This window comes from Notothenia rossii, assembly GCF_949606895.1.
Source record: "Notothenia rossii genome assembly, chromosome: 11".
Lineage (NCBI taxonomy): Eukaryota > Metazoa > Chordata > Actinopteri > Perciformes > Nototheniidae > Notothenia > Notothenia rossii.
Genome location: NC_136910.1, coordinates 47,749,703 through 47,769,416, shown reverse-complemented (window position 1 = coordinate 47,769,416; position 19,714 = coordinate 47,749,703). Strand labels below are relative to the sequence as shown.

Here is a 19,714-nt window from a genome sequence, read left to right as displayed (position 1 = left end):
GGTTGTAAAAACCTTTGTAAAGGGACCAAAACATAGATTGAGACAGACACTCAGAGAGAGTGAAACAGAGTTGTGAAATGAGCTTGGAGGCCGAACAGTGGCGTTAGTGTTGAGCTCTCAGAGGGTTTATGATCTCAGCTACCTCAGTTCAGACAAACCCCCAAAACAAAAACAGTCTTTGGGCCGAGAGAAGCCTGAAAAACCTTCATCCACAGCGGGGATCTGACTCTGGGTGGTGGGAGGAACCTGATACACATGTTTATGTATGTGTTGGTCTGATGTGTGTGGACTATTGCACGACTGCTTAAAAGCATGTGTGCATATAATAGCTTACATACACCTATGTGCTCTTGATGTTATATCTGTGTGTGTGTGTGTGTGTGTGTGTGTGTGTGTGTGTGTGTGTGTGTGTGTGTGTGTGTGTGTGTGTGTGTGTGTGTGTGTGTGTGTGTGTGTGTGTGTGTGTGTGTGTGTGCGTGCGCGTGCGTGCGTGCGTGCGTGCGTGCGTGCGTGCGTGTATCAGGTTCATACATTGCTTTTAATGTAATCAATGGTGCGTCGTGACCGCTGTTTACATTTGTTTTAATAATGTGTTATTTAATTAAAAGCAACAGAGTGAATTGTATGCCTATATACAGTAGAGTGGTCGGGAGAAAGAAAACGTTTTGATTTCTTTAAATGTGTGATAGAAATGTCTTGATTAGAAGTCAGAAACGTAATCTTCCTTTTGATTTATAAGAAACTTCAGAGATAAAACATCAAACCACACACCGGAGGTTTATACAACGTCTCTCTCTTTCTCTCCTTTACGGATGCAAAACAAGTCAGTGCAGCAGACCATCACATTTGCAGTTTTGTTCAGAACAATATCTGTCAGAGGCAACAACTATTAATCAAGATGAAATGTCATGTTTCAATGAAAAGATCTTATCTAGAAGCTTCAACTACAGGCTGTTGGCAACACCGTTCTCCCCAGTTTTTCACAGCTTAAGAGAGTTCCGTTCAAAGATTAGTCAGTCAAAATTACTCCCAGAGGTTATTTCTATTTTCTCTACACTGGGCATATTTCTCACAACTTCTCATCATTTAAATCAAAAGTAACCAAGAAAGAATGAGGGGAAGATAATATAGCTCTCAAAGCTAACAAACATGTTAACAGTTTTTACTTTACATAGGAGAATAGCCTCTTGTTTTTTAGGCTAATCCACTTCTCTTTTCTTCCAACGCCAGCACTGTTAAGATGGCTTAGTATGTATTTGTCAAGGGCAGTTCATTTGGATCACCTGATCTTCTAGCAATTCCAAGAAAATGTATCTGGACTGTGTCTGTAAGTCCTGGTGTGGATAGGTCTTATAAAAATGCATTCACATCTATCACTGCAGCACATTGCGTTTTAGCCAATTTGTAGAAACTGCTATCCAGTCAAATATCTTGTAGTAATTTCTGACTATAAATGCTGTGTAAACCTACTTGACAAGTCGCAGGCGAGCGATCGCATGAATGTCAGAAAGCAACTTTGCAGAGTATGTTAAAAAAAGCTCCCCTAGGTGAAAGAAACTCCTTCTTCATTTTACTCCTGGTACGTGTGAAGATACGTGACAGCATCCAGATATTTGCTAGTCTGCGAATAAGTCTGGTCCAAACATCTCTGGAGAACAGCAAAGTCTCACAAATCCCTCCTGTGTTGTGCTCACCTGTGAAATTCCACTAAAGCCACCAGCAATGTGGACTGGAGCCAGAAAGGCACAAGTGGATTTATGGCCAGGTTAGCTCAGAAACGATGTGGTCCCTTTGGCTGTAGTCCAACTTTTTGCAGGCTTAAAAATGTTGTTTTTAAAGCATCTGTAAAGTCATGTAAGATAAGCCTAATAAACATGTCACTTAATTGTACAATACCTTAATGCTTAATTATACAACTTGGTTTTACATTTAGTTAAAAAAACACTTTTCTAAAGTAAAGTCTATTATGTACATTAACTAACAAGCTAAAGAGTCTCAGGTTTTAACATTCTATGCACAAGGGTACCTCAGAGAAAAGAAAAAATGATTCATGTTTAACACTTATAAATAACAAATTAATGTAATCCCAAAATACAAGCTTAAAGCTGCACAAAATCTTTCCACAAGTTCCAGGTGACGCTCTGCGAGGAAGCACAAACTATTAATCCTCTGTGTTGGACCTCGCGGACAGCTTTGGCCTCGTAACGCTCGGCCGAAGTCCAGCCAGGTTTGGCTCATTTCTACAGTCTTGATTTAATGCAGAGAAGCCACAGATGTGCCCAGTACAGGGAAAGCGTAAGTATCCCAGAAGCAATTTATGAGATTTAATGTCAAACTGAGGTTAATGCTCATTTGAAAATGACACCCCTATCTGAAAATAAGAATTAAGAGGATCATTTCAGGAGTCTACAGTTACAGGAATATATACATGTTAAGTCAAAGATGTGCCTTTCACACTGTGTGGCAATATGGAAATGTTATGGTAATGCTACAAATTGTTAGCCAAATCACTGCAGCTGATAAAGTCTCCCAACATTGACTAATGTCTCCTCAAAATCAAGAGAAAATAACTTTGAAAAGTAAAAGCTGCACGTGTGAAAGCACTTCCTGACGGCTATTAGTAAATGAAAAACAAAAGCCTTGTTTTGATGCAACAGGAGACATCTGAAACAGATCCAGTGGGTTTACTCTTGTTTTTCTACCATATTTTCATGCTGTAGCTTAAAGTATTTCAATATAATTGAAGTTGTATTTTTTTGTTATGAAAAGGAATTAAAATTGTTACTCCCCAAAAAGAGAATGTCTTGAATGTTTATCAGGCACATGCTAATTCAGTGCAGATTAGTCATAGCTTTGTAATAACAATGACCTGGGGCCGTTGGCCACATTCAGGCCTGCAACAATCTTAACTTACACAACAATAGAAGGAATGATGGGCACCAAACAAATACAAATTAGCATCGTAAAGACTCTAATTGCTCTTACGTATAACTTACATTAGCTTTAAATACGGGAAGGCTGCTGTTAGTGAGTGTTAAGAGCTTTTCTTACTTAAATTAAGGTGGAGGCACACTGCGAGATAGCATAATCAGAAATGTGTTTCAGTGTTTCTCTGTGGTCTGCTTGCCGTCTGCGAGGTAGTACAATCAGATGTTGGAACAGCAAATGGAAAACTGTCTGCAAGAAGAAAGCAGGGGCAGAGATATCCGTAATTTAATCTGAAATAACACAAAGAGTTCTGTTTTTCTTATTTTGTTTGAGCTATTATACTTTAAATTAGACATTAATTGCTGATAAATTAATTGTAAGGAGCTATGTTCAACTTGACTGTTACCTTGGATCCAATTGGCCTACTAACACATTACAATCAAGGTGTATTATGTACTGCCAGTTGGTTGTAAAGGCCAAAAAATCAGGTTTTGAGGTCATTTCAGAAGGCCTTTCAAGTAACGAACTAAGCGTGGCGGGAGAGCAGCGATGGTGCTACGAGGGTCGTCGGAGACTACACAAGTTTTCATGACCTGTTGTTAAGTTAGAGAGACAAGCTATTAAATCCCTATTTAAGCTGCAGAAGCTTGCGTTACACAACCAGGAAAGCCCGCAGCAGTCTCCAGAAGTCCGCCTCTCCTCCACTGGAGTGTATTACTGTATATTCTTTCAAGGATCTAAGCTCTTTTTCTTGGCATGGAGTTGGCACCATCCAGCTGCATCCGATCTCCACTCAATCAAATGTACTCGAAAAACAAGACGATGCAAATGGGTTGACTTGCAAAGACATGGAAAATCTAATTTGTGAAATGATTCTACCTTGATATGGCAGCAGCAGCGACGGGGGACTATCTTATTATCATTGGAAAAGTGGAATCGATCAAACCATCTCATAGAAAACAAAGTAAGGCTGGTTGAAACATTCTTATAATCAACACAATTCATTTCTTTAAACATCTTAAACAAATCACACAGATAAACTCCAAGCTATTTGTTCATTTGCTTTTCTTTGGGATTATTTGTTGATAGACTTTAAGCTTAAATTCCCGTCAATAAGACTTTTGGAAAAAAGGGTTTTTTGAGGTGAGAGAAGCGGAGCATCCTTTTCTCCGGTGTCGTGTATCCAGACAGATGGACAGATAATGTCTGAGGAGATGCCAGACATCTAATATGGGTCTGTTTGGTCAACAGTGGGGAAGAAATCAAGCACCTCAGTGGCACATGAAACCAGCGACGCCTGGAAGCTGTGAGGACATGTTGGAAATTCAACCATAGAAGTGTATACACACATGGATACAAATGTTCATTCATACACAAACCTGAACTCTTGCAGAGAGACACATGTGCACACAAACATTCATACACACACACACACACACACACACACACAGACAAAACAATAATAAACGGATGCAAGCAATCATACGAACAAATAAACAGCGGACAAACACCACGTTGCAACTAAACACAGAGAAATTATTCCCTTTGATCAAAGCTGAGTGAAGTAGAAATTGCAAACTATTTGAGGACAAAGAAAACATAAATAACTTGTGAAAGAAATACTTTTCTATAATATGAGTTTAATTTGCAGCTTTACTGCAAAAAGTAGGCTTTTTAGCAGGTGTATTTTTCCTTAAGGAAGACTGATTAATTGTGTCATAACTTATTTGCACTTTAATCTATCTTACTATTCAAACATCTGATTGTTCTGCTTTTGAGAAATTGCATTGCCTGTTTACTATTAACGTATCATATGATGAAATAATTTGGAATTATTGTTTCATTTGCTATTTAAAAATATCCACATGGTTCAGAATTGGTCCAAATGACAAATGAATATTCTTTTAGTGAGACAATCATCTGGCAGGGCATTAAAGTCCGACTTGAAATGCACTAATGAGCTTAATTCGTTTAAGTACAGGTTGAGATGTATTGCTGTTCTTGAAATATTTTGGGCTGCATCTACTTATGTGAGCACATGTATACATTTCATCACTGCAGGCCATTCTGCTCCGGTGATCATTGAAACATATGGTTCTTTCCAGTTGGACAAATTAGATTTAATCAGATTTTGTTGCCATGATATTGCTGCGTAATACTTTCATCACGCCAGCATGTGTTCTCTCCCCCCACTCATACACAAACATACAGTAAATTACCTTCCTTGCCAACAAAAAGAACAGTACATTCCTACCAGTCTTAATGTAAGGTAAATATGAAGCTTAAGCTAGGTGGGGGTTAGCTTAGCAAAACCAACAGAGCAGTAGAGCTCACCTTTGTAACTTGATTTTTTAACCAAAGTATGAAAACGACAACATGTGGCTTTAACAAGGGTTATTAGAAAGACTATAGGAAGTTGTTCAGTTACCTTTGGACAAGGCCAAGCTAGCTCTTCCTATCTGTTTCTGGTCTTTGCGCTTAGCTTAGCAGCTGCTTGCTATAGCTTTACATTTGCAGTAGGCCTATAGACATGACAAAACTTCCCAAAATGTTGAGTTATACCTTTTAGAATTACCAGATACAAGTGCCTTCTTCTCATTTTTTAAAATGTATATAATAAAGTTATAATTTGTATAGACTAAATACCCAACCCAGTCTCATGGCATTTTGTGTTCACCAACACGATTTTTAATCTATTGATTCATGTTCACCAACACGATTTTCCCCTTTTTTTCGTGTTGCACCGCACGATTTTAAAAGCAATGTATTTCTATTGGTAGTCTCATGGCATTACGTGTTATAGGAAGACCTGAAGCTGTGTGGTTCATAAAAACATGTTCTTACTCAATATCAAGCCACAATTATTGCTTTTATTTTAAATCGTATAATTTCTGACTTTTGTTGCCGTCTGTGAGGAAAATAAATGGGGCTGAGAGCCTCAGGATACTGAAATCTGTATTTTTGTAAACCTTTTTTTCCTTCTAATTTATTATTCTTTTCAAAATAACACACTGTTATTTACTTAAGCAATAGCTCACGACAGGCCGTGGTATATGCTCATTATATCACAGTTAAGGGGCGTGGTTCGGCCCGACGCAAAGCGGAGGGTCGACATCCAGTTTTCAGCACAACGGTATACTGTTTTTCTCAGACGCGGAGGGATACTGACTTGTTGTGAAAAGTAATTTACAATTCTACCCGTGGTATACGCTCAGTATATCACGGCTAAGAAATCAGATTGCTTGATTTGACTTGTCCGTTTTATAATCAACAATAACACACAATTATCCTTGTTTTTATTTATTGGTTTATTTCCATAATCTCGTGATTTGTTTACGTCCGTCAGGAACTGAATTTCAAAATAAAAATAACCGGAAACAGACGTAGGCCTCTAGGAGTTTAGGATGGCCGAAGACACTACACTACCCATAATCCCCAGCTATCGTTTAGGACTACAGTCCCCGTGATTAATCTTCAAGCTCTGAGATTGGATGTTGGAGTGGCAGTGCGCCAAGGTTAGCCTAGCGTCAAACAGCTGTTTGAAATGGAACTAAACCACGCCAGACTATCCAAAACTGGAATCGAACGCCCCCCCAGAACTACACATGTTGGCTATTGTGTTTCAGAAAAAAGGTTCTATGGGACGTCTCTACTGAACGTTTTTGTTTTTCCCACAATTAGAAGTTGCCATGACATTGGTGTTATCAAATGTAAAACATATAATTAATAAATGGGTGAAAATCGCTTGTGTCCATAATGCAAACCATTAATATATACCCACGTGACAGCTCATTATTACTTTGTAATTCTACTCCACTACAATTCAGAGGTTAACCTGGTATTTTTGCTCCACAACACTTATTTGAGTTACTTTGCAGATTCTGATTAATGATGTGAAATATAACCAACCCTTAAATCAGACTTTAGTTACACCTGAGTAAAATTCAGGGAAGGTGATTGTCAAGTGCCAACAATCAGGAGAGATATTTGATAGTTGGTGCTTGAGAAGACTAAACATTTATCTGCAATTGACATGAATGGAAACAAGTACGGTAATAAAGTATATTCATTACTCGTTATTCTCTACTAATAGTTAATTACAGACTGTATAATGGCTATTTTGCACATCCCTTTCAAGATTTTCAAAGGTTATTGACATATCATATAAACAACTACGGTGTATGCAATGAATGAAAATCTTGGGTCACAGGTTCCTCAACAGCGCATTACAAGACATCTATCAATATGTGTGTATACCTCCACCAAACCATTAAACTGTCATATTCTGCACATTTCTTATACTATCTACATACATAAGAGTATAATTAATGTGTATAATATCAGTTAAAATAAGTGCTTCAACATAGTTAACATTGCAGGAATGCAATATATTAGACGTTAAGTACTTTGTCAGGCTTAATATTTATCTGTAGATACCCCCAAAGCTTTTTTCTTATTTGAAAGAAGACCTTAATCTAAAGTATTATTTAATGTTTCAATAAAGGTTAATTCGTTTTTCTGTTTTGCACCTCCTCATATTAATATCTTTGTACATCTTGCACTAAACTGTTTTATTGTAGAGATCACTTACAGTATCTTCTTGATTTTTTATATTCTATATTGCTATCACAGACCTTCTACTTTCCCCCTATGAAAGTATGTACTCTTAATATTTTTTTAATCAAATATAACACATAAAAACAATAATTCAATAACGTGGTTTAACCACTAGGCGGTGCACACAAGGTGCACACAGCTATAATAACTTTGTATTATTAGTGTAGGACACTTATGTATGTACAACATCTGAAGATGTGTAGTTTTATTCATGTTATCATTTTACAGCATATTGCTATACTATTTCAGACTCAGTATTTACATTCTTATATTCAAAGAAAATCAGTAATATCTTTAAAAACTACAAGTCCTTTTATATCAGCTGTGCACCGTTATGGTGTAAATATAACCTATCTATGAATTAGATCAAATGTAAAAGTTAGCCGAATTACTATTGATACTGCAAGGAGACGTATTGTGTGAAGAGAAATTGAAGATGTTGTTTAATTGTTGATATATTTATGATCCACGTCAAGTATTCAGTTTTGGCGGCATTTCTTCCAGTTTTTCCAAAGGTCTTCTCATCAGGGCTCTATAAATAGAGAACTACGGCAGATCTGTAATATGTAACGCAGCCGAACCATGTATTGCAATGCCGTTATGTGATGACTTTCAAAGAGAAAAGCAAGAACACTCGGAATTAAGTATTATTTTATTCTTTTAAAACGTTTTTCCGATTTCATATCATATAAACACCAAATCCCAACATGCATTACGACTAAAACATCAAATCGGCGAGCTTAAACCATAGCTGAGGATCTTGGGTAATCGCTCGAAATGCCTACGTCTGTTTCCAGTTATTTTTATTTGGAAATTCAGTTCCTGACGGACGCCAAAAAAGCCAGAGATTATGGAACTAAACAAATAAATAAAAACAAGGATAATTATGTGTTATTGGTGAGTAAATAACAGTGTGTTAGTTTGAAAAGAAGAACAAATTAGAAGGAAAAAAATATTTAAAAAATACAGATTTCAGTATTCTGAGGCTCTGAGCCCCATTTATTTTCCTCACAGACGGCAGCAAAAGTCCGAAATTATACGATTTAAAATAAAAAAATAATTGTGGCTTGATATTGAGTAAGAACATGTTTTTATGAACCACACAGCTTCCGGTCTTCCTATAACACGTAATGCCGTGAGACTACCAATAGAAATACATTGCTTTTAAAATCGTGCTGTGCAACACGAAAAAAAGGGGAAAATCGTGTTGGTGAACACGAAATGCCATGAGACTGGGTTGAAATACCATGTGCACGTGCTAGAGTTGTCTTGTAGTTGAGGTTCAAGTGACAGGTGTAGGGGCGTCTTTCTTATTTCATAATTATACTTACGTTTGTGCCACTTTCCATTTACATCATCAAGAATCAGGTTTTGAATCAGGAATGGATTTCCAAATGATTTTTACCACTACACATCATTATTTTCATCATCATTCTCATTTTGCCATCTAATCTCATTACAGGAGGAGATGAGAAGGATTTTCCTCCGAGAGCAAACTCTGGAAATCAGTGGCAGCTTGCCCACAGCATTGCCCATGTGGTGCTGGAAAATAAGGGCAGTCATTGTACTGTCCAGCATGTCGAGCTTGTGTGGGAGTTTTGGGATGTTCACACTTAGTGACAGCGTCTGTCCTGTCAAATTAGTTGTGGTTTCTTGGTACATTTTCCCACACATCTACTGATTTCAAAACATAACCTACTGTTATATATTCAATGTTCTAGCCAAGAGAGCTTAGCGTTTCTAAGCCATAATTGTGAACAGAAAATATGGATTGACCAAGGGGTCAAAATGATCTTTAACAAAAAAAACGTTTTCCCCAAATGCAGGAAAAGGGCAATATAAGATGTAGGTTTTATATAGGGCTGATATGCTTATTAAAGCCACATTTAAGGAGGAGCATGTGTTCTAAAATTGGTTATGGAAATTTCGAAATTACAGACTGGCAGTAATCAGATAATTGGGTTAAAATCAGGTTATAGAAGTTGGTTTTGTTTGGATTATATCAGAGCTTTTCTCATGAAGACTGACCGATCGAGAGTCCTGTAGCCCGTCATTTGAAGCAAAAAGAAAACACCTCAACTGAAGTTACAAGGTTGTCAAACAGAGGTAACGTCATGGTACCTTTAATGCAGACGTAGTCACGCCTTCCTCCCTTAATGGCTCCTCTACTGATCTCAGTCTGCATCTCGGCTCTCCCTGCTCCAATCCCTCCTCATCATGAATGAACCAAATGGGCTTCAAACATTCCTACCCTGTTCTCATAGACATACACTGAGACCTGCATTCATCACCTCTCCATGCACCATTACTTCCAGTGATGGGAGGAAAGAAACAACACTTTCATTAGCAGGTCTGCTCCACTGAGGTGTGGAATGTCCCGCGGGTTCCCAACAACAGTGACAGAGAAAGCCGGCCTTCATACGGCCATTGTTGTCCTCAACAAGCTCACTTAGTGTAATGGGCAAGGCTGAGCCCGCTCTTCAAAAGACGAGGGGCACCGTGCAAGAATAAGAGCAGTCATGCTTAGCCAGATTAGGGATCGGAGTATAGAAAGTATAATTCATTGTGGTTTGAAAATAATGAGCTCAATGGGCTTAATTCATAATGGTAGGCAAAAATGGACACATCACTTGTAAAACGAGATAAAAACCACCTCATTTTTCATGCTTTGAGCTATTTTATATCCTATAAGTCTAATGCTGCGTTCATATGGAATCAGGCAGATGGTAGACAGACAATACCTTTTGGAAATCACAGCACAACCTGAACAACAGTCCAACAGAATGTCAGGACGGCAAACAAAACATGCTTGGCAATATGTTGCTATGGCGAAGATGGATTGTTTACAGGGGGAAGTCTAGTCTATTTGTATTCTTCCGGTAATGCATTGAGCTTCTTGGCATATCTCAGTAGGATTGCTCTGATCACATGATTCCGTTTTGTTCATAATTAGCTCCTCATTCAAGATCGATTTGTATGGGGACATGCCATGTGACAAGTTAATGTCAAATCATTTTCGTTTTTACCTCTGGATACCTTTCTCACTTATCATTTTCCCGTCCTACTCTCGTTGACTTAAATGACACTTGGTTGGCTGTGTACTATCTGCTAGAATCCATGTAAATTCAGCCGTACAAATGTTAAAGCAAGAGCTGGGTGTTTTCAAACAGCCACATTAGGGCTGAATGATATATCGTGTCATGGCGATAACCGCGATATGTGCATGCGCGATATTCACATCGCAGGGACGTGCGATTTTTTATTTTTTAAAAATTATTATTATTATTATTTTATTTTTTTAGGACGTGCGATATTAACTCAAAGTACATTAACTCAAACACGTCATGTTACAATTATTTTGCTGCTCGCTACAAAAGGAAAACTTGCGCGGCTCTCATGTCAGGGGTACTTGAGTGAGTGACACGCAGGCTCTGCATGCACAGCAAACCACCAATCACAATCATTCTTGATCAGATTACAGCAGGCCCCGCCCCGCTAGTTTGCAGACCATCAAAACACCGGTAAAAAATGGGCGAGGAACAGGAGGACAATACCGGCGAGAGTGAAGATTTGCTTCCAAAAAGAAAAGCAACATCTGCCATCTGGAACTATTTTGGATACAAAAAGGTTCTTCTCTTCTTCATTCACAGATGAACCCCATTATTTGAGGGTAAGCATTATGCATTATGATGACATGTTAGATCATGACTTAAGGTATGATGAGTCAACCAGTTAAGATCCAGACGTCCGTGACTAAAATCCTTCATCCGGTTAAATATAGTTAAAAAAAACGCAATATATATCGCAGGGGAAAAAAATATCGCAATGTCAGTTATTTTCAATATCGTGCAGCCCTAAGCCACATTGATAATATGTGATTTCAAGATCCGCCTGGTTCAGCTCAGCAGGTGATTGATTGATCATCAAGTAATGTTGGCTTTGCAGTAATTAATCAGAGCAGCGACTCACAATGTTAAAAAAAAAAAAACTAATCCCACCTTAAACATCATAGTACTTTTGTGTCCATGACCCCAGAAAAGCAACCATGATTCCCCAAATTGATAAAAAACAACCAGTCAGACAAACGTTCATCCAATCAGCATGCACACAAACTTCAACAGAGGCCTGAAAATATAAATGTTTACTACTTCTATACATAAACTACTATATTTTCAATTTGCCTTCCCCTTTTCTCTCAAGTCTTTTTCATGCCAGATGAAAAATGGCCAGTGAAAACAAACTGGTTCTCCAGTTGTAGCCTCATTTAACAGTATTTTCAATCAAGAATGGCGTCTGAGGCGGCGATATGTTTCACCAAGAGTGTATCTCACTCATCACACTATCTGGACATCTTTCACTCTAGTTAAGCCGGAGGGATTTAAATGGCATTGCCCTTTTCAACGACACTGAAAAACTGTGAAAGTAAATGTTTACTGAAATATCAAGCGGGCTGCTTCAAGCCAGGCGTTCATCAAGCTGCTGTTGATTGGATTGAAACCGAGTATGGAAATTATGGAGTGCCAAGCTATGTGCTCTGCTGGTGCAGTGTCAGGGTAGGGGTTGTTTCTGGGACACTATAATTCATTGTTGAGCCCTCTGGAGGCTTTGTGGACCTAATTCAATGAAAGCTGTGATGATGGGAGGTTTTTCCCTCTTTATAGCCGTGTTGACAAACCCAATTTCGGCCACCCACTTTCTTTCTGTGATATTCATAATAACAAGTTCCAATGTTTGAACGGAAAAAGGAGTTTATGAATGTCTTCCAACAGAAACCAATACATCAATTATGAAAATGATTCATGATGGTCTGCCACATCCTTTAGGATTAGGTTAGTTGTTATGCTGTAGCAAACTCCAGGTCTGGAAAGTGACAAAAAGTGAAGACGCTGCATCTAACTTTGATTCATTCAAATAGCCGATGGGGAAATTCCACTTGTTGCAAAAAGAAGTCCAAATGTATTCTATGAAAAACTGACTTCTCAATTGATTTCACAGCCAAAAAAAAAAAAAAAAAGTTGGGGACAAAGGAAAGGCCAAACTGGAGGCTTCAAAATCATCGTCCAAATGCCAATGGGTGACATTCCAATTACTACATCCACTTATGACGGTACCTATGGGCAAAGGCACTGTGGCAGTGGTGTAGTCTACGTGATACGCAGGTATACGCCGTATACCCACTACAAAATGCCAGTGATTTCCGTATGCCCTTTTAAAAATGAGCGATGATACGTAACAACATCATTTTGTGACTTCGCTTTCACGCTTTCGCCCCCTTCTGTGTTAATACTTTTGGACGTCTGGGGCTTCCGTCGCCTTTGGCCTGTTGCTAAGTAACAGCAACACAATTTGTTCGGCTCTGACAAACCCCACGTTTCTCTAACGTTATCAGAATTTGATCCTTCCATCATTCAAGTTCGCGGAGCGCTAAACAGGAAGCAAACATGAAACGAAAACAGACGAAAATATTTTAATGTTTTCCAAAGTTTTCCCCTATTACCACTACAGAAGAAGAGCCAGGTCAGGCGGCTGTCCTAAAGGTGACAGAGAACGAGCCCGGCGCTACAGCAAATTTACCCGGTAAGTGGAATAGGCATGGTTATCATTAACGTAACAGTAGCTGGAATGTAAGAACAGGCATCCTTGGTTAGAGTGGAGGGACAGAAAGTTAGGTAAATGTCAGCACACATGCAAAGGAAAGCTGATCTAAACAACAGAAATTCATAAAGTCAATGACTATGCAAATGAGAGTTAATTCATGGTCATGTTAAAAGTGCATTTAAAACATTTGCACCATTATATTACTATATGTTAGTTATCAGTAGTTGTCAAATAATTAGCTATTGAAAAAGTGGAAGATTTTTCTCCTTTTATCTGCTTTTCATGCATTTGTTAGCCATGATGTAAATATTGTAAGCAGTTTATTAAATACTTTTGAGTAAATCTTGGCTCTTTTCTGCAGATATTATTGGTAAAAACTTGTATTATTCTAATTAGTCATGGTTTTGTTTATTTCCAGGTTGTGCTCTTTGCAGCGCTACAAAATCAACAGGTGTCCTCACAGAACAACGAGTGTCTATGTCTGAGGATTGGGTGCACTTTAAGATCCAGTCCTCAGATTCAAGCAGATCAACATCTCTGGCCTCTTTGAGAAACAAGATTAGACGACATGAGACGTCCAGAGCACACAAAATAGCCCAGGAGCTCAGGGAGAAGGGTGGACAGGATTTAGTTGGAAATTTGGTGAGAGCTGTGTCAGAGACTGTGTTTGCAGTAGGCCATATTGAGATTTTGATAAAAATGTCGATTAATTGTTCAACCCTAGAAGATAAGTGGGCTTTTTCCATCATTGTTCATTCTTTTATTTTTTTATTGTTAATGTCTCTGGCAGTTAAAAGTCACATAAAAATGCTTATAATACATTGACATGTTGATAACACATAACCAGTCTCAAGACTAGTCTATGCATTACTAAGTGTGATGGTGTTCATGAGGTGTTGCTTCGAGACAGGATGAATACAATTATTACAGTATACCCACTACAAAAAAGTAGACTACACCACTGCACTGTGGGTACAACATGGCTGATGTATACCTTCTTAAAACTACAAACTTGGGGCGTTGATGGTTTCACAATGGGACCTCAGGAACTATGATCTAGCTCCTCCAACAAGTTTCCGATGGAAATTGTTGATAGTGAAGACAATTTTGATGTAGTGGAAGAAAAACAAACATGTCTGCCGCAAATCTTTGGACTGAAACAGTTTGCTGTATGTCACAGTCAATTAGAAGTTACATGTCTGATTTATTTGTCATTTCACAACAAAGTGTTGCACAATGAAATAGTAGTAACCGTTTACTGCAAAAACACACCATAAATATATAACATAAACACTGCGATTGCATGAGAGTAGTCTCCTATTTAGTAAACCAACAACTAAAAATGTTAAGTTACCAGGATGTAATTATTGAGTGTTTCATGTGTAGTCCACCAAAGTGAAGTCAAAGAGGAATATATCAATGGGTGGAATTTGACTCTTGACTACAAATTACAACCTATGCTGGTACTCTCATTAGCATAATTCTAGCTTTAAAATAAAACAAGAGGAACTTGATGCAAACCCTGGTTTTAAATGTCAAAGTAAGACACTTGTATAGCAAAATCACCTGCCTTTGCCTCCAAGAGAGAACAGTCATTATGTACACAGCCACAGAAAAAGGTCAACCAACTGCTGTAGTATATCTGGAGACCACAGACGTCTCATCAAGAACACTTCTAGTGATTTAAAATAACACTAGGAAGTGTTGCATCTGATCTGAGAAATATTAGACAAGTGTAAGAGTATCTGAAATATATAACTTCACTGTTTAGCCAATGAGAACGCTTATTTAGCAGTTAGCTAAATCATCTCATCTCAGCCGGAGAATAACATCTTTCTCTTTGCGATGCTAACTCTTACAAATACTCCATGTGTTTATCAAGACTTAAAATATTGCCTCATTCTTCCTCTTAGACTCAAGAGAATGCTTATAACAGTGCTGCTGGGTGGTTTGAGCAGAGACTTATAGTCTGAAAGGCCCACCAGCCCTGCTTTAGAATAACAACACCCTAAAGCATCTGGGTGTTAGGCTAAATGGTCAAGTGTAATCCCCTTAGCTCCTGACCAGCATTAGCAGAAAATTCCTCAATAATATGCAACATGATTTCATAGTGACTGCTGCCTTTGAGAGATGTTTGTAATACTCAAAGGGTCACCGAGGGGCACAGACAGACAGGCAGACAAGGGGACTTAAGTGCGCTGCTGTGGGGAACAAGGTTCCTTTTTTTCTGTCGATTTCAGACTTCAGTCATTAGGATCCATTTTTCTTTAATAACAAAGAACGCGGCGGAGCACGGCTGAATGTTTTTACAGCTGATTATAACACCACATCTTCATCCACTCAACAAAGCTATGGGAAAAGGCATCTGCTGTAAACATTCAAACAAAAATGAATCTGAATGTATACAACTGGTCTTTGTCATTTGTATTACACAACTTAGTACTGGTGTATTTAATGAGATGTGAAGCCTCTTCAGCGGAGAAGATTTGACATTTCGTTTATTGAAACAGACCTAAAATGTGTGAAAGGTAAATCCACCGGCTGCGTCACACACATAAGATGTACTGAGGAATGGTTGTGGCTATCCAGCTGTTTCTCCACCTCTACCGATTCAGCTTACCATACTAAGTCAATACTGAGAACCAACTCAATATAAAAGTGCTTTTCCCCCAAATGTAAAATTCTCTCAAGATCTGCGTGTGGAAGTGATTAATAAGATGTGTCTAGCAAACGTAGCTGCAGCTACACATAAAAGCTTAATTATGGATGCGGATACACCAAAATCCTTTTCAGGCTTGTGCTCATTTTAATTATAGCCTAAGGTTATATGACAACAACATAATGCATTCAAAGCAGTACTTTCGCGTTTGAAGTATATTTTACCTGCTGAGAAATTAAAGGGCACAAACATCTATATAAATACAGAACACCTATTTCTAAATCTATTTCTTTTTTTGAGACTGCCAAGAATATTAGGTACATTTTTATGACAACAAAAGAAAGATTGTGTGGGGTGCCACAAAGGGGATATATAGGTCAACTCTCTAAAAGAATACACCACAGACTTGAGTGAAAAATAAGTATATACAGTCTTTGTCATTTGTCAAATGAACTTCAAATAAGCATCTGTGTGGTGGTTTTATGTCCACAAACGAATTGCATGAAGAAAAAAACTCTTTCTGCCCAGAATCACTATCGTCAATTGGTTGTCAAAGAGTGCAAAGGGATCTTTCTTCCAATATGTTGAATTCCCTGGCAATAGGAATATATTTCAAAAATAATTGTATAACATATTTCCCCCCAATTAGATCAGCACAAATGTAAGATCACACAGAAACAGATAGATGATTCCATACACTGCTGAAATGGAACAAATTGTAAAACAGCGCCAACTAGTAGAGCTTTGAACACACCTGGGAGAAGTTGAGCCCATTGAGTGGATGGCATTGTTCCTCCACCTTCTCGACTGCCCCCGTCCTTTTCCTCATCCGCTCTGCCTCCTGGGCCAGGTACAAGTCCAGCACGGGCACCCCTCGTGTCTTAATATCTGCCTCTGTTAACGAATTGACCATCAGCATCACCCAAACGGGCCGCTTCCTCTCCCAGTTCCCAGCGATGGCGTTGAAGAGGTAGTCCGCATAGAGTCCCTTCCCTCTCTGATCTGGGGTCATCCATGAAGGCATCATGAGTTTGACATACTCAAGGTGTCTCTTGAGTCTCCGATAGATGTCTCTGGGCAGGACATCCTGCAGGTTCTCGCCCTGAGGCAGCAGCTGACAGCTGGTCAGGGCTGAGATTGTGTAAGGGTCCGTCAGGTCCAGCTCAAAGTAGACGATGTTGCTCTCCTGGAAGGCCTGCTTGGAGTTTTCGGGAATGAAGTCCCAAACGCGTGTGTAGGGAACATGGATTGTACCGTAGAAATATGAAGGAGGGTCCCGTTTGATCGTCCACAGGAAAGAGTTTAGGTCAGTTTGCTAGGAGGAAAGGGAAGAAGTAACAAATAATTATTGTCACAATCGAACAATCTGTTGATTATTTTCTGATTATGGTTTCACAGATATAAACCATCAGTTGTTAAACTAGAAAAGTTCCATCTACAGTGGTTTAAAACACTAAAAGCAGGAAATCCTGAGATTTAAGAAGCTGGAACCAATTAGTTTGCCGTGGTTGGTTAACCAATTTGTTTTTGCTAAATGTTTTTACATTCCAGCCCTAAATATTAGTAAGTCAGAAGCAATTGATGGGCATGTGAAGAGAGATACATCAGGAAACAGGCAGAAAAGAGACAACATATCTTACTTAAAGTGTTGTCATTTATTTTACATGAACAAACACTGGGCCGGTCTCACACCAACCAGCAAATCTACCACTTTGTCTGCGAGAGGCTGTTTATTAGACTGACTGCTAACAGACTGATAATGACTTATTAACAGGCCACTTAGGACCCAAGTGCCAAAATAACAATACACATGTCAGTGATTGTCAGACTGTTAGGCCAGCGTGTTTTACCTTCCTGTTTCTGCCGGATCTGACCTGAAATGCTCCGGGTGAGTTTAAAGGACACGACTGACTGAGACTGAAAGGTAATCAATAAGGGGAGGTTCTGAACCAGTTGTAAAACACAATGCAAAAGGACAAAGTAGGTCTCAAATGGCTGACATTCTCCTAAATACACACATCTAGCTTGTGTAACAAACTGCCTGTTACTAAAAGCCAATACACAAAATGAGAGCTGGATGGATAAACAGATAATCAATTACTAATAATAATGATATCTATATAATTTGAATTTCTTTAGTTTTTGAAAATTTCAAAACTTCTAATTTGCAGACACTTTTGGGACTTGTGATAGGCATTTTTCAACCGTTTTGCCAACTTTTTGTACAACTTTAATGGATTATTTGAAGTAATACGATATAAATAGTAATCCATCAGAAAGCAACTAGTTACAGTTAAAAAAAACATCAGAGTTTAAATTGACAAGACTGATTAGTCCAGTAGCCTATGCAGTTAAAACACAGAAGTAATTTTAAGTAAACTATAAGATGTGCAACTCAACCTTGTATTGTTGCACCAAATATTGTGTCCCTGATGTATAAATCATGACAAATATTTTAAAAAAAAGTTGAAGTGGACTCCTTAACTGACACTTAACACTGTACAATACAAGATAGCATTGCATTTCTGAGAAAATACAATTAAATAAAGCTACTTTTGCAACACCTAAACAGTGCAATTACTCATTTATTTTCGCTTCATAATCACTTACTTTCTTGTTCAGCTCGCAGTTGGCGGAGTCCTTCAGCCTCCACTGGTCTGCCCGGACCAGCAGTATCACACAGGACTGAATGAATGCGCCCAGAGTGCCCCGCATCGTAGCTCTCTCCAAAGTGTGCACGGTGGCTTGTGTTCGCTTCACAACGTGTTGCACCAACTATTCCCCAGAAAGCATTGGAAGAAGTCTCATTCTACATCCACAGCTCCGGCTCCATGCGGTCGCGTAAAACGAGCTGACAAGTATCCGACAGAACGCCGGACAGAGTCATGCTGGCCTGGGCGCTGGACATGCACGGGCTGCTGCTGTTTCACGTGTGTTTGAGAGAGAGCGACAGACAGGTGGTCATCGGGAGTTTACGCAGGGTCACCCTCTCTCACTGCCGGTAACACTGCGCTCTCCACGCCTCATTCTCTTCCACTTCCTCCTGTGTTTTGCAAAGTGTGCGCAAACTTATCCAAAAGTTGTCTAGCATACAGGTCCGCGCACGTGTCACCTGGAACCAAAATAGAGATGTAGGGTTTGTTTTTAGTTGTTTAGTTGGTGAAGATGAGCCTGCATGGTGTGAATGAGCAAACTACACCGCCGGGCTGCACTTTAAACAACCCAAACTTCTCTACTCACTGCTCTGTCTGTCTGCCAAGCGGTCTCTCCCCCTCTCTTACGCGTGCGTGAGCATCTCTGTCGGGCGACTTCACTCTACCTACCCCCTGTTGACTGCATATACCCCTCCCTCCATATTCGTCGCCCACTCTCTCTCTCCCTCACACACATGCACATGCACACACACACAGGATTAATCTGATTAAACATAACCCCGCCTGCGACACGTAAAGTCTCCTGCATTTATTGTATTCATGTATATAAACAAGGTGTGCAGACCTTTAGCATTCACAATAACTCAAATACATATTGTATCGACACTCACTAGTTGCCTTATTTGTATCCCTAGTTTTAATTCTCAGAATTGTATCTTCAGTTTCAGACTGAAGTCTCTTGTTCCAATGGGAGGCCTACGGGCAATCAAGGTGCCAGTGGAGATCCCGGGGATAGATTAGTGTTAATGCCTGACAAACTGGAGGCATTAACATGAGAAAACCCACAATAACAGCGCTTTACTCTGCGTTACATCACAGCACAGACATGGAGACCACAGAACTCCACCTTTAATGGAGCTCAGCAGACTTCATGCGGGACAGGGCCACTCTTGCATATAGGTTAAACAAATCTAAATTTATAAGGAAGCATGTAGGCTGCCTTTGGTGACAGTCATAATTAGAAAAATGACTAGCACTG

At 39.1% G+C, this 19,714-nt stretch overlaps 1 protein-coding gene across 1 annotated transcript in view; it reads right to left on the bottom strand.

Annotated features, from left to right (window-relative positions):
• Positions 1-19,018, bottom strand: part of trabd2a (TraB domain containing 2A) — a 61,904-nt gene extending 42,886 nt beyond the window's left edge. Inside the window, exons 1-2 of the mRNA XM_079659606.1 lie at positions 18,413-19,018; positions 16,557-17,117 (exon numbers count right to left, since the gene is read on the bottom strand). Coding sequence (XP_079515732.1) covers positions 16,557-17,117; positions 18,413-18,517 — 666 coding nt within the window. The 5' untranslated portion in view covers positions 18,518-19,018. The remainder of the gene's footprint in view (positions 1-16,556; positions 17,118-18,412) is intronic.
• Between the last annotated feature and the right edge of the window lie 696 nt (positions 19,019-19,714).